Source organism: Macrotis lagotis, chromosome X (genome assembly GCF_037893015.1).
Source record: "Macrotis lagotis isolate mMagLag1 chromosome X, bilby.v1.9.chrom.fasta, whole genome shotgun sequence".
NCBI classification, from domain to species: Eukaryota; Metazoa; Chordata; class Mammalia; order Peramelemorphia; family Peramelidae; genus Macrotis; species Macrotis lagotis.
This window is the reverse complement of record NC_133666.1, coordinates 642,810,769-642,826,368: the sequence shown is the minus strand read 5'-3', so window position 1 is coordinate 642,826,368 and position 15,600 is coordinate 642,810,769. Positions and strand designations below refer to the sequence as shown.

Sequence of the window (15,600 nt, the reverse complement as noted above, 5' to 3'; positions counted from 1 at the left end):
CAGAGTTCTGTTGCACAGTGCTGCCTCGGTGCACACTGCTATCATAACCAAAGCAATTTTCCACTTTTTCCATCTCTAAAAGATCTCTGTTGAGAAGAATAAGAGAATGCAGAATTGGGTTCAGTTGAGAGCCAATGGGTTGGCTTGTGAAGTGCAACTACTACAGCACAATGGGCTAGGGGCTTCTTTGCTGTTAATTGATCTAGCTATTACTTCTTTGGGGTCCTTAGTGTCCTATGCCATGGAGACAGCTAAAGCTGCTTTATTTCTTGCACATAACCAGTATATTAGAAAAGTTTAAGAAGTCATGAGTATTGGAGAAAATGTCTAGTCTTCCATCTTTGGTTGCCATGTAAGCCAGAAATTCACAGATTCACAGTTCACAATGCACTGTATACAAAGGACAACAGTAGCTTGTAGAAAAAGCAGGCCAGCAGATGATACCAGCAGCTTTTTAAGGAAATAACAAGTAGCAATTTCTAAGGCAGAGAGATATTCTGAGACACACAAGTGAAAAGTTATAATTCCTCCCTCTCCAACCAATGGAATGGGAATTTGTGAGATAGTGTGCTTATGTGTATTTAAGGAGATATTTTCCTGTCACTTGCTTTGTTAATCTTAAATTAATTAAATGCCTATATTTCTGGAAAAATGCAGTATATAACTGACTTTTCTTTTTAGTTAAATGTATTTATTTTGAAAAAGATGTAATCATTTTCTTATGACCTTGGGCAGGTTCTTAGTTTCCTTATCTGTAAAATAAGGGATTAGACTAGATAGCCTCTGAAGTCCCTTCTGGCTCTAGATTTATAATCCTATGATCTTCTTTGTCAAAAACTTCTTTCTCATTTGAAATTAAAGAATTTCTCAGTCTATATGAATGAAAACAAACAAGGTTTATGATGAAAATTTATATATATTTGCAGTAAAAGGTTAACTGATATGTCTAAAATATGAGTCTAACCATGTGTATGTCACTACCCTTCGACTCTAGGATCAAATACCAATTCCTCTTAAGCTCCTTCACAATCCTGGTCCTAGTCTAGTTTTCAGGCTTACTAAACTTTCTTCTCTTTCACATACACTACCAAGCAGCTAGATTCATCTACCTGCTGTTTCCTGTCACTAATACAGAGCTCCAGGCTCATGCATGAGTTCTCCCCTATACTTAAGTGTTCTCTTCCTCCTCACCTCCATCTTAATGGGTTCATAACTTCCTTCAGAGTGGAGTCCAAGTGCCACCTCCTAAGATGGACATTTCCTGACATCCCCCCCAAGTTGAAGAGTTACCTCTTTCAACAAAACTTTTTGTATATTTTTGTTGCTTTCTCACTATTTCCCCAAAATAGATTGTTAGCAATTTGAAAGCACGGAATGTTATTATTCTATCTTTTTTATTCTGACAGACAGTTGGTACTTGATGCTTGTTGAATAAATATTGAAAAGTGACTTTTGTGTCAGCATTAAATATTTTAAATTTAAAGAAGCCACGTATGCCCATGTTTGGGGAATAAGATCTTTTGAAATTAGATCTAAACTTTCCTATATAAAATGTGTTTCCATAAATAGTATCAGGCGGCAAGTTCTCTTTTACAGAACTCAAAAGATAGAGCAGAGGTTCCTGGCTAATTTGCTTAATTCTCTATTATTTTCTTCAAGTACACTATTTCCCAAATAAACCTTACCACTAGGCTGCAAATGACGGTTATGATCACTAATAAAGACAATAATTTAAAATATTCATTCTTATATGATTATTAACTCTTCACTAGTCTAAATGTTGCTCAATTGTGAAACGAAGATCCCTCTCCTTCCGTCTTATACTCTTGGAGATAAGCCAAATAAATATAAACATGCACTATCAAAACAAGAAGAGCTCTGAGTATGTAGAAGCTATTACCTGAGATCTGCTTACTCAAGCTAAATGTAGAGTTTCATCCTCAAAAGGCCAACACATCTGCTACTTACAGCTGCCAACACTCATAAACACTATGTACCTAAGTATAGATGGGACCTAGCCATAAGTGCTAGGAACCAAAGTGATAAGAACTATGAGTCTTTAAAAAAATGAAATATTGTTGGGAGATATATTAGTAGTAGTAATAGTAGTATAATTAACTGAGCATCACCATCAAAAATTGCTTGAAAATGCAAAAGATGTCATTTCAGTGATCTTCCAGTAAGGACCTGTGGTGCCTTAGGGTACAGAAGTGGAATGACTCATCCAGGATCACACAGAGATCAATGTCAAAGACAGAACTGGAACCAGGCCCAGCACTTTATGCATCATCAAAAATATTCCTGACTTGAGTAGAAAAGGAGGAAGAAGAGGAAGAAAAAAGAGGAAAAGAAATGCTTTTTATCCCTTCAAGAAAGTCTTAATCTGATGCTTATAGCTGGAGGGGAACTGACTTCTGAAGTGCCTTTTAAATCTGACAGTCAGTTCAAATGCAATAAAGGCAGTCAAGGTCTCTTCTACATTACAAATATATGCTGAACTAGTCAGAGAGACCAAGGTTCAAATCTTACTGATGACACCAATAATGAAACCTGGGTAAGTCAGTTCACATATGTGAGTCTCCGTGTCCTCTTTTGTAAACTGGGGGTGTTGATACCTACCTCACAGGGTTATTATTAGGAAGCTCCCATAAAATAAACTGCATATTGTATTGTAAACCTTTATGGAGCTATATATAAATATCATTTCTATTCATGACTTGTGATATGTTTTTAAAAATCACACAAAGTACTGGTAAAGGCATTAGCTCACCCTAAGAAAGGGGTGACCAACTGTAGGAGCTCTGAGCCAGACACCAACTCCTGATTGAAGAGAGCAATGCAGCGAAGGAAATTTTCATAGACTTCTTGGCTTTTTAGTACCCGACGTACCTAAGGAAAAAAGAACAAAAAATGTTATAAAGCTGTATGCTAAAGATCTTTGTCATTTCTAAGACTTTCAATCCCAGTCGATATTATTCTTATAAATCATTAAAAGTGTGTTTTAAAATAAATAATCAAAACCAAAACAAATAATTATTTCTTTCATTTTATGCCACTTTCTCCACAGGTCCATGAGAGCAGTAAGTAGGACAGGTATTATCCCCATTTTAGAGACAAGGAAACAGAGGGTAAACAAGCAATTTGACTATAATTACAGGGTTGAAAAATATCAGCACCAGCATTCAAACCCAGAAACCCTTATCAGTCTCTTGACTCCATATCCAAAACTTAGGAGAACACTTGAATTAGCTATTACTGGATACTAATAACTCAAGACAAAGCTATATATTTTCATTCTTTGGTCATGAAATGATATCACAGTGTTAATGGACACAGTGCCACCAAAAATTCCAACTCAATATCTTTTATGGATCCCTTCTGATGGGGGCAAGGGGAGGAAGATAAGTCTGCCCAACAGCTAACTAAATGAGCAGCACAATAGTCAGTCCAGAAGAAAGGTGTGACTGGTCTCAAAAACTAGGAGATGTGACTAAGATTTAGGATCCTGAATCATTTGCCATAAACTCCAATAGTTTAAGGAACTGTCATTTACCAGTGTAGGTGCGGTCAAAAAAATCGTACCCTCTGCTGGCCTGTGAACCTCTGCAAGCTAAGTTAAGGTTTTCCTTAGACCAGGGCTCATAGTCTTCCCACTCTGAAATGACTGTGGTGTAAAAGTACCAATGAAAACAATAAAAAAAAACAACCTCTAGAATTAGGCTTCCCACCATGAAGAGCTAGCCAGAGCTTCAGAGCAAGTTCTAATGAACTGACAAAATCATTAATCACCAAAAAGAACAGTAGCTGACTAATTTGGGCTTCCCATGGAAACTAAGCTTAAAGTCAATGAAGCAGCAAAAGTCTTCCCAAGGATTTTGACAAAGTGCTAAGCCCAGAAATCCTGCTTTTCCTTTTCCCCAATTCCAAATCAAAGTTCCAAATCAATAGAACAATGAACTGTTAGGAAAAAAAAGTAAAGGAATGCAGAACTGTGAACCAGAATCCACAGTTCTTCAATAGAAGGGATCAAATTACTGACCTTGTCAAAGAAAGAGAATTCTTGCAAAGTTCCATATTTTCCTACAGCTGCAACAGACAGATCTTTGGTCCCTCGCAATTTCATTTTCTTCTGTTATGAAAAGTTCAGCACTGTTAAAGCAGTCTGCATGCACCAAGTACTCCATAAAAGCTCACTAGAGGCAGGAACACCAACTCTTTGAGGCCTGGGGCACCTCTCCCAAGCATTCCCCTAGTATTCTCCCCCAACAATCCCTGCTCCCCTCCTTCCTTGTGGCCCTAGCCTAGACACACCTCCTTGCCATCAGTGCTCCCTGTATGGATTCTGCCCACGTTTCTTTGTAGCTCCAGTGCTTTAGCACAGAGTCTGGCCCAGAGCAAGCACCAGAGATGCAGGGAAAACTGAATCATATTCCAAAACAAAAATGAAGAAAGGAGACACGGAATCAGACCTTTGATCTTCTCAGTCCAGTAATTTCCCTAAAAGAGGTGCAGTGGGCCAGGTTAGACTTAAAAGGCCTTTGCTCTCTAGGTCCCAAATTTATACCTTTCCTGCCCTGCTGAAGGAGATCTGGTTCCTCAGGATCTGGCCCTGGATCATTAAGGATCATTCTTGAACATTTTGCCCATGCTCTGTTTTGTTGAACCACAGGCATACACTGATGCTAAGCATCCCTTCTCCAGTTATTCAGGTCTTAAGTTTTTATATAGTCTGTTTTACTATAGACCTAGGAATAGAATAGGACCTTAGAAGTCTACTGACTTGGGGAGTAGCTACTAAGCTCGTTACCTGTAGATTTCCCAGTGAGGAGAAAAATGTTCTGCAAGGACTGAGAAAAATGTCATGCAAGGACTGATGGGTAATTTTTCAAAGTACTTTTTTAAGTCCATTATTTTATTTGATCTTTACTATAAGCATGACAGAGGAAAAAAAGTTAACGAGAGGAGTTATTAGCATCACATATGAGAAATGAAGATGCTGAGGCAAAGAGAGACTAAATTAAGGCTATACAAGTAATAAATGGTAGATCTAGACAGTTATAAAATGTCAACTAGAAGGAATTTTACAATAGAAATTGTCAATGCTTGGGAAGGCCCTAGAACATAGAACTCAGTCACAGCAGTAACTGAAGAGATCACCCTTAGAACACACATTCATCAGGGCCAGGAAGGTCTTAGGATCCAATGTGTCAAAACTGGGAGGGACAAACAGTAAAGGGATGTGAAGTTCATTTACTAATTTCTATAATCTTTCTTCTATTTAGCTTCTCATTTCCAAGAAAGAAGAACTTAAATCACAAAACTTAACACTAGCACCCAAATCAATCCTTTCTAAAAAAAAATTAGTAGATGGTCACAGCATTGACTTACTTTCTTAAATTAATCTCTAGATTAGATGCCTTCTTTACTGTGCAACATTACCTTGGCTGGACCAGTGACAGGACGAAGGAGCAGAGGCCTAGACCGTTTTTTGCTGTGTTCCAGATTCTTTTCATGATCACTTTTCTGAACGTTATTCATTTCACAAGGTCCATTTCCTGTGAACTAAAGGAAACAACTGATTTTTGATTAGTTGTAAAGGACTCCAGCTGTATCATTTTGGTGTTCACAGGATACCAGACAAATTCATCCTTTCAATTGCCTTTCAATTATTAAGGATACATGTAGGACAATGTCCTAAAGTAGCTTTTGGAGTTTACAATCAATCTAGCTAGAGATTATTCCAAAATGAAGGGAAATCTAATAATACTATGTAAGAATCAAAAAAAGACTAAGTCATGCCTGAGCAGAGTTGCAGAATCAGATTTTTCAATATATTCATAAATGGTGACACAAAAAATTAAGGTAAACTAGATTTTATAGGTAGACCTTTTATATACTAAAAATAACTGGTTTAGCAATTCTACTTCCTGGGCTCTAAAGTGAAACTCAGAATACTATCTGGGGATTCCTCAGTGTATATGCTCTATTTTCAAGTCATCAAGTCTACTCATAGAGTAGTAAATGAAGGCAACTAGGTGGAACAATTGAGAGTACTGGACTTGGAAATAGATACTGAACTAGCAGTATGACCCCAGGTCAGGGTCTTACTAACCTCTCTGAGCCTCAATTTACTCACCTATAAAATGAGGTTGACTCGATGACCCCTTAAGTCCTTTCTGGCTCTAAAACTATGATTTTTCAAACCAATGTCCTGGCAGGATTTGTAAAGGATCTATTTACAATGCCACCTCTATCATGTCTGCTCCTCATTTAGTTAAAAAAGGAGGAACAGTATAGAGGAAAGAGAAGGGAACTACAACAACAAAAGGAAGGTCCTGGGGGTTGTTTTTGTGACAGACTGGCAGATTCTCAGATTCTGTGAAGACTAAGCCAATGGCAAATTAAAGTATTTCTGAGGTACCACCTCACACCTCTCAAACTGGCCAATATGACCAGAAAGGGCAATGATCAATGTTGGAAGGGACGTGGGAAAACTTGGACACTAATGCATTGTTGGTGGAGCTGTGAACTCATCCAACTTTTCTGGAGAGCAATTTGGAATTATGCCTAAAGGGCAAAAAGAATGTGCATACCCTTTGATCCAGCAATACCACTACTGGGTCTATACCCTAAAGAGATCATGAAAAAGGGCAAAAACATCACTTGCACAAAAATATTCATAGTAGCTCTATTTGTAGTACTAAAAATTGGAAATTGAGTGAATGTCCATCAATTGGAGAATGGCTGAACAAATTGTGGTATATGTATGTTATAGAACACTACTGTTCTATCAGAAACCAGGAGGGATGGAAATTCAGAGAAGCTTGGAAGGAATTGCATGAACTGATGCTGAGCAAGATGAGCAGAACCAGAAGAACATTGTACACCCTAACAGCCAACATGGGGTTAATGATCAACCTTAATGGACTTGCTCATTTCATCAGTGCAACAATCAGGGACAATTTTAGGGTATCTACAATGGAGACTATCAACTGTTATCCAGAGAAAGAATTGTGAAGTTTGAACAAAGACCAAGGGCTATTACCTTTAATTTTTTTTTAAAAAGATATCTTATTATGTAATTTTGCTATCTCTTATATTTTATTTTTTCCTTAAGGATATTTCTCTCTTAACACATACAATTTAGAGCAATATAGATCAGTATAGCATGGAAACAATGTAAAGACTATCAGGCTGCCTTCTATGGGGGTTGGGGAGAGGGAAGTAAGATTGGGGGGAAATTGTAAAATTCCAAAAACAAAAATTTTAAAGTTTTAAAAAAAGACTAAGCTAGTAGTTTTTCAGACATTTTAATGACCAAAAAATAAAAAAAATCAATTCTATTTTCTCCTTGTACATTTTCAAATCATTCAGTGCCTGAAAGCTGTACTTATAATAATTATTCTTCAACTGTAATTCATTAGGAAATCTGAGCTTTCACCACTCTATGTATTCCTCCACCGAAGTCAATATGAGGTACTGAAACCAAAGAAACTTCTCATATGGAAGCTAAGCTGCTATGGTACAGGTGGTCTTGTTGAGCCCCTGCCACTGGGCCTGCTCCTAAAACAGGCCCAATTTGAAGAACCAGACTGGAAGTTTTACTCCAATAGCACAGCCTTCAAGAACCAAGGGCATCACATAGCAAAGTGCCAAAGGAACACTTTGTTATATAAATATTATGATTAGTTAATGATAATAATATAGGGTATAAAGACTTAGAACTTAGAATTTCGCTGGTATAGGGATCTCCCTGGTGAAGAAACTTCCTTCTTTAATACAATGTGACATAGTCTTTATACCTTTTAACCTTAAGAGAGGTTAACAAAACACTGAGAGAAAAGCGTAGGTTACAAAGACAGTATGTGTCAAAGGCGACTTCAATTCAGGATTTTCTAGCAGTAAGTTCAGTTCTATAGCCATTATAGTACAATGGCAAAAGTAATAACAGTAATACCTTACCATAAATATGGCACTTTGCTTCCACTACATTATTTGATCTAAATTACAAGCCCTGCAAAGTTGACAGGGCTGGTAGTTGGAGCCCATTTTATAGAAAAAGAAACTTTAAGGTTCAGAAAGACTTGCCCAAGGTCCTTAGTAAAAGGAAGACTTGGAACAGGAACCTTGGACATCTTTGTCCATTAGACTTTTCATTCCAGTACAATTCCTCTCAACATTTTAGACTTACTCAATTAACTTTAGTTTGAAAATAATAAATACATATTCTGTAAAGTGCTTTCTATTTTACACATTTTTAATGTAATAAATTATCTGATCCTCACAAAAAGCTTTTGAAATACAAAGGATAAGAATTATCAAACCCATTCTACAAATGAATTAATGTTTACATTTAAATAAACACTTTGTGTACACTTCAATGAGATAACTAATACAAGTCTTATTATCCTCCTCACACTTAACTTTGTCACTTAAGTCCACAAAGCCAGGAAGCAGAAGTCCTAGGATTTGAAGTCCTAGGATTTGAACTCACTCAGGTCTTCCTGATTTTAAAAAAAGTTGGCATCTCTTCTAAATGTGCCATGTGTCTACACTAAAACAGTCTAAAAATTATTCTAGCAAGTCCAGATCTGCAACTTCATCAGCACTTACAGATTTAGAGTGGCTTGAGAGATGGTAAGTGAATTGCCCCTGACAGCAAAACCATATGTTAAGACTTGAACCCAGGTTTTCCTGATCCTTAATACCAGGCTGCCTTTCAGCACTAACAAAAAAAGTATCAGAATTTACCTTGATGGTGCCCTGGAGTCAGCAGGACCTGAGTTCAAATCTAGCCTCAGACACTTAATAATTACCTAGCTGTGTGGTCTTGGGCAAGCTATTTAACCCCATTTGCCTTGCAAAAACCTTTAAAAAAAAAAAAAGAGACAAACCTCATGGCCAGTTAAGTGACAAAGTGGACAGGGCACCAGCCCTGGAGTCAGGAAGACCTGAGTACAAATCTGGACTCAGAGTCTTAATAATTACTTAGCTGTGTGACCTTGGGCAAGTCACTTAACCCACTGCCTTACCAAAAGAAAAAACACAAACCTGCTCTGCATCTAATAGAATGGGATATTTATAAATGAATTTTAACCAGGGGATGATACTATTTAAAAGAACCCAGGGGGAGAACCGTTGAAACCCAAATAATTACCCTCCACAGATTTTTTATAACACAAATTAAAAACCCCAGATTTAGTGATCTAGTTCTGGATTTCACCCCCTTTTGGTCAAGGATACCTCTGGTAGTCAGTCTGGGGAAGCCTAAGGGACTCCTCCTCAAAATTTTTTAAATGTACACAATAATAAGATTTCAAAGGAAACCAATTCTACTGAAATAGTTTTCAAATATTAAAACAACAAAAAAGCTTAGGAGCCACCGTTAAGAACCCCTACTAAAGGATTTATATTAACAGAATAAAGAGAATCAAAGAATAGGGGCTGTTCGAGACTCAGGTCTTTTTTGTTTTTGTCAGTCAACATGCACTTAAAAAAAAGTATTATATTTACCAATTTCAAACACATTCTAATAGGGCAGAAAACATGAAAATAACAAGGTCTATGTAAGATAAGGGAAGGTAATTTCAAAGGGATGGCAGATAGTAGTAGAGCCATCATTAGATTAACTCAATGAAAGCCAGTCACATGTCTGGTACTGCTGGTGTCCTCTGGGGAGATGGCCATGTCTTTTCTGCACCTCAACTCTCTACAAAGTGCAGCTGCTCCTGATAAGCCTCTCCCTTATAAAGTTTATTAAACTCCTTTTATTTTTATGACGTACCCACAATTGGCTATACCCAGTCAGAAAGCCAGAGAAAATATGAAGTACCCTGTGGGATGGGACAGCAGAATTGAATCACACTCTTACTACACGGAAAAGGTGTCTCACATTCAAAGAATGGCCAACTCATTGGCTTATCCACCCTTTGGGCAGAAGTAAAACCACAGGGAGCACAGGTTTTTAGTACTAAAAAGGACTTTTAAAAGCATCTATTTCAATCACTGCAATTTATAGATGAGGAAACTGAGATGCAGGGAGTTATACTTGCTCAGGGTAATACAGATAAGTAACCAGAGCAAAGATTTGAACTGTAGTTCATTGCAAATGTTCTTCTAATCATACCAAACTGTTTCTCCTGCTCAAAGCCAAGTTGAGAGAGAAGTTAGATGAAGCTCAATTTTGGTTAAATAGAAGAAGCCCCTCACAAATTTGCTCGGAAAACAAGACTGACCTATCACTGGCAGTATTCAAATTCACACTATATTATGACTGCTGCCAACAATGTTATGATAGGTAAAAAGTTGAGCTTGGTGACTCTCCTTCATCTGACATTCTAGGATAGGTTTTCTCCAAATAAGTGACCTTACAAATGTTGACTCAGTTAAGGGATCAAATCACCCATCCTAAATCAGAGCTTTTATTTGTAGTCAACCCATAAATACCAAGTGAAACTGCCAAACTCTTTGACCTTTAACACACCCATACATCCTAGTTTCCCACCATTCCCACATTCCCATCAGCATTTGCTGATGAACCCCGTAACCCCATTCTCCATCAGTTAACATCCTACCACCCAATACATCCAAGAACTCTTCCCTAAGACCTTCTTCCCTGGGCCCATTAGAAATTTTCTGTCCCTTTCAGCACCTTAAGTTCCTCTTATATATCTATCACATACTAATTAATATCATAACTATCCCTATGTTATCTCCTCTACTAGACCATAAGTTTCTTAAGGCCAGGAACTAAGTCTTTTTTCTTGTTGTTAAACCTATGTAGATGAGAGTATCTACAGGATACACAGGAAGAGCTTACTGTTTCATGCCCAAATGATAATTTCCCATGTTTTACCTACATATTATAACTGATTTCCCACTCACCCCTATCCTGTCTCCAATCAATTCCCCCTATTATGTCCATATGTTCCTCTCTACTCCACCTGTACACCCTAGGACAGTCCCTCATGATAATCTTCTGCACTACCATGACTGCATCTTGGCAACTCAGAATTCCACATTCATTTTCCCTCTCTTTCAAGCTGCATACTCTGCTAAACACATCTTCCTTGGGCAGAGATGTAAGACAGTTCCTCTCCTTCAATGACTCCCTAGTGCCCCTGAATCCAGATTCCAGTGTCTTTCAATCAAGGTCCCCAAAACCACATCCTTCTCCTAGGATCCTCCCCTTCTAACTTTCCCCAGGAGTTCTCATATTCATTTTCTCAGCCTCAGGTCTTCTTTTGAAATCAATTCAAATGATACCACTTCTGCAAAGCATTGCCCTAACCAGTAATGACTTTGGATCTTATAAAACACTTCAAGAACTTCCCAAATGAAAATAATACAGGATAAATTTATGTATCATATGATCCTACTAGATTTAAAGGTCTCTAAAGGAAGAAGGAATTTTTATACATTTACACACACACACACACACACACACACACACACACACACACACACACTCTTCCCCCTGGTCTAGTACAGTTATATGCAGAAGATATATTTGTTGAATCTAATGTAAAAGAGTCAATAAGCATGCGGAACTATAAGATGTTTAAGGGAGACCCTTTGAAATCATCTGAACCACCCCACTTTTACAGTTGAGTTCTAGGGTAGAAATGATTTTTCCCAAGTTCCAAAATAATTCTAAAAGAGCCACAACTCAAATCCAGATGCTCCTGATTCCAAGTCAAGTGTTCTTTCTCATATGGCCCCCGCCCCGGACAATGCCCTCAGCTCACCTAACTTCGTCATTCCTAATGAGGAGGGGAAAGTATTCAGATGGTATTCCAAGGCAAAAAAGGGCAGTAATGATTCCTCACCTTCCACACGCTGATCTACTGAGCCCCATAAAGGCATGAGGCTCACAAATCCAGATTTCCCCTGAATAAGGAGTAAGAGTACCCAAGGAACACCAAATATGGGCAGCTCCCAACTCACAGGCATCTGTTAGAAACAAGGAGCTCACAGAAACTCCCATACTCTTATTGCAGCTAATGAGCTTTAGCCCTATTTCCCTTACATCACTGCAACCTACAATCCTTCAACTCTTACCCTGTTACCAGAGAGGGTAAAAGAAGAAAGATAAAAACTTCATTCACTGCTGTTCATTACTACCCATCCCTCAATCCCACTTTTTCCCTGTCCCAAACAGCCTTAATTCCATTCCTCCGCATGTGCCAACCCCAACTTCAATCTCACTCCTCACCAGAGCACCTGTACCAAATTTCCATGTGTCAGCTCCCTTCTTCAAGGCCACTGGGAACCAACTCCAGAGGCTTAAGTATAAATGCTATTTTTTTTCTCCGTATTATAGATCAAGAGACTGAGATTCAAGAGAGATTATTAAATACTGTCTTAAATCCAGTAAATGTCTGATCTTCTAATATTCTACCCATGTATTTGATGAATCTATCTTGGGATCTTAGCAAGGGAAGATAATGGCCAGATATTCCAAGTGAAACTCTGAACATATTTTAAACACAGTATTTTAAATGGTGGTAGTGCTGCTTATGAGCATTATCTGTATAATCCATGAGGCATATTATGGGTTAAATAGGTTTTGTGGTCTAAATTGGAAACTCAATCAACAAATATATATAACATTGCTTTCATGGAAAATATATTTCGTGTTCCAAACAATCAACCTATAAATGAATTTTAGCACTAGAATCTATATGTAGATTGATGACTACCCATACAATGAATTAATTTTAGTGTTCTGTAAAACCATGTTAAGAAGAATCTTTAGCTGTATTGAAAATCTATTATACATCGAAAGAATCTCTGCAGAGATTCCAAAAGGAAGACAGACAAAACCCCTGTTCTCCAGAAGCTCACACGCTGAGCTAGATAAATGGTGCAAGACAGTGAAGAGACCATGCACCAGGCCTGCTGGGTGTCAATGACAAGTCTCCATATTTCACAAGTTTAGTAAAGTTTCCCAAAGAGATATGATTAAAATGAATCCACACAGGACAGCAGGTTGCCAGGTGAGACCATTTCATCTCAGTACGTACCAAAGATCTTTTAGCTTCTGGAAGGAACTGTCCAAACTCAGAAAGTAGATCCTCCTGTCCCCTGAAGAGATTAGCTACCTCAGTAAACACCTCCTCCTCTGACATGCCCCGGAAAGGACGTCCTTTAGTGTTCAGCTGCTCCTTCTGTCAATTTACAGGGAAGAAAGCATGAATTGTTTGTGATAAGAGTCATCCTGCAACACTCAAAAGTCAAATTATGGAGAGAAAACCAAAAAGCAGATCACTGACAGCCTGGCATGCGATATACTGCAATGCAGACCCAACTGTATGCCAGACTGGTGACAAACATTCCTCCAGGGGAAAAGGAGAATTAGAAACCTGTTGCCTAGAAAACCTTCAGAGATCCCCAGTAAGCACCCTCCTTTGCTTCCATTCTCTTGAGAGGGAAAGTTTGTCTAGGACAAGGCTTAAAGGACCAAAAGACCCTCCCTGCAGGGTGGTGAGGAAGGTGAAGCAGGAAGTAGCAATTTAGCACCCCTCACAAGGAATACAAGGGGAAAAGCCACCAAGTCAACAAGGAGTAACATAAAAAAAGACTCCCAACAGTAAAGGTGAGGACAATACTAAAAATCAATTTGAACAGGGCTCAGAGATTTGCCTCAAAATCTTGGAGGCAGATGGGATGGGAGTAAGCTGTCCACTTTTACAATGAAGAAAAGGCAGCTGTGAGAGATAAAGTCACTTGCTCCAAGTCATTGAGATAGGTCTGAGACATGATTTAAACTTTTTACTAATTGTGGAAGAGGCTTCATGGCTGTTTAATTCTAATAGGCTTAAACCCTCCCAACAAGCAGTTTCCTAAACCTGAAATTTGGTTAGGAAGTCCTAATTCACTTTTTTTTTGTTTTTAGGTTTTTGCAAGGCAAATGGGGTTAAATGGCTTGCCCAAGGCCACACAGCTAGGTAATTATTGAGTGTCTGAGACCAGATTTGAACCCAGGTACTCCTGACTCCACGGCCAGTGCTCTATCCACTACGCCACCTAGCCACCCCCCCAATTCACTTTTGATATACATTACATTAATTTTTTTCCACTAAAATATTTAATTAGAAGATATATCTGGACTTCCTCACCACTTTATCCCCACAGAAGGATTACTTCGTACATTCCAAAAGCACATAAATAACTTTGGGATTATCCATCATTTGGACACAACTATTGTTCTTCACTTAGTTCTACTTCACAATTAAGAGTTTGGTGGCACTCCAAGATCCAACCCAAATGCAACTCTGTATTTTTCAGTTCTACTGCATAATTTTCCTCATACAGCCAACTCTCAAACTGATGACTAGCACACCTACATAAAGAAACATATGATTTCTTAATTGTCTTAGCTGAAATGCCAAATAAACTTGTATATTTTCAGTAGGTTCAGTAGATTTTATTGTTAAAACCTTTACTGTTATTGATTTAGGCTCATCATCTATCCATTAAAAAACAGCAAAGCCCTCAGATTTACCATGATTTTTCTTGAAATCTTATGTCTTATTCTCAGGATTTTTCCACCCTGTTTCACCTTCTTTGAAAACTGGTCCTGGTAAGGGTAGCTAGGTGGAGCAGTGGATAGAGTATGGGCCCTAGAGTCATAAGGACCTGAGTTCAAATCTAACCTCAGACACTTAATAATTACCTAGCTATATGATCTTGGACAAATCGCTTAATCCCACTGCCTTGCAAATTAAAAAAAAAAGAAAAGAAAAGAAAACTGGTCCTGGAACACATGAATGGGAAACAAAGGCACCCATATAAGGAAGGTATCTTATTAAGAGGAAAAAGTCAAACATTCCAGTGATCCTCCTTACACTAGGAGCCATCTTAAAAGTGGTTCCTCAGGAAATGAATATGAAGGAGGGCAGGGACTAGGAGGAAAAGTCTTAGTTATCTGAAATATAGCTTAAATTGGAACAGGAGTATATTCAATGAGAAATAGGGAACTAGAGGCTGTATCTCCACATCCCTAGATAATGCTGGGAAAAGTAGCACATTCATTATATGAAAACAGTTCAGACCCAACAAGGTCTATTTTGTAGTCTTCCAGGCAATATGTTTGTTAAGACATCTAGAAAATTCCTGAACCACTCATTCTGGGGCCTTGAGATCTCTCTTATCAATCACCTGAGAATCAACAGGGTGCTGAGGTTTTTTGAGAGGGAGGTGACAAGAAGTCCAAAATTCATATATCAAGGAGCTTTCTTTAGTCATCAAATCCCTCTTTTCTTAAATAATTCTGTATAATACCCAAACACACACCCTATTCTGGCTCCCAGCAGTTTTACCTGGTAAGTATGCAATATCTCTAGGAATGATCTGTAGATTTCTGGATGGTCAAGAAAACGGGTTTTGATCTTATTCACATAGCTTATAGCATTGTTGAATTCCACAGAATCAGATTCCAAGGGCCCCTGAGGTTTGTCTTCCTTATATGGCAGTTGCTGTTTATAATCATCTGCAGAATCATTGTGATGGTGGGAGTTGTCCTGAAAAATTCAACCAAAAGACATCATTAGCACTTCAGGGCAAGTAGGGAAGTGATTCCAAAGAGACCTCAGAGTC

The 15,600-nt window shown here is 38.2% G+C and overlaps 1 protein-coding gene across 5 annotated transcripts in view; it reads right to left on the bottom strand.

Annotated features, from left to right (window-relative positions):
• The window catches only part of SIN3B (SIN3 transcription regulator family member B), a 70,993-nt gene that overhangs the window by 36,567 nt on the left and 18,826 nt on the right, over positions 1-15,600 (bottom strand). For all 5 annotated transcript variants that reach the window (XM_074204416.1, XM_074204417.1, XM_074204420.1 and 2 more), the window contains 5 exons: positions 15,324-15,524; positions 13,026-13,169; positions 5,440-5,562; positions 4,040-4,129; positions 2,771-2,889 (listed from right to left, as the gene is read on the bottom strand). In XM_074204416.1, the coding sequence (XP_074060517.1) occupies positions 2,771-2,889; positions 4,040-4,129; positions 5,440-5,562; positions 13,026-13,169; positions 15,324-15,524 (677 nt within the window). The remainder of the gene's footprint in view (positions 1-2,770; positions 2,890-4,039; positions 4,130-5,439; positions 5,563-13,025; positions 13,170-15,323; positions 15,525-15,600) is intronic.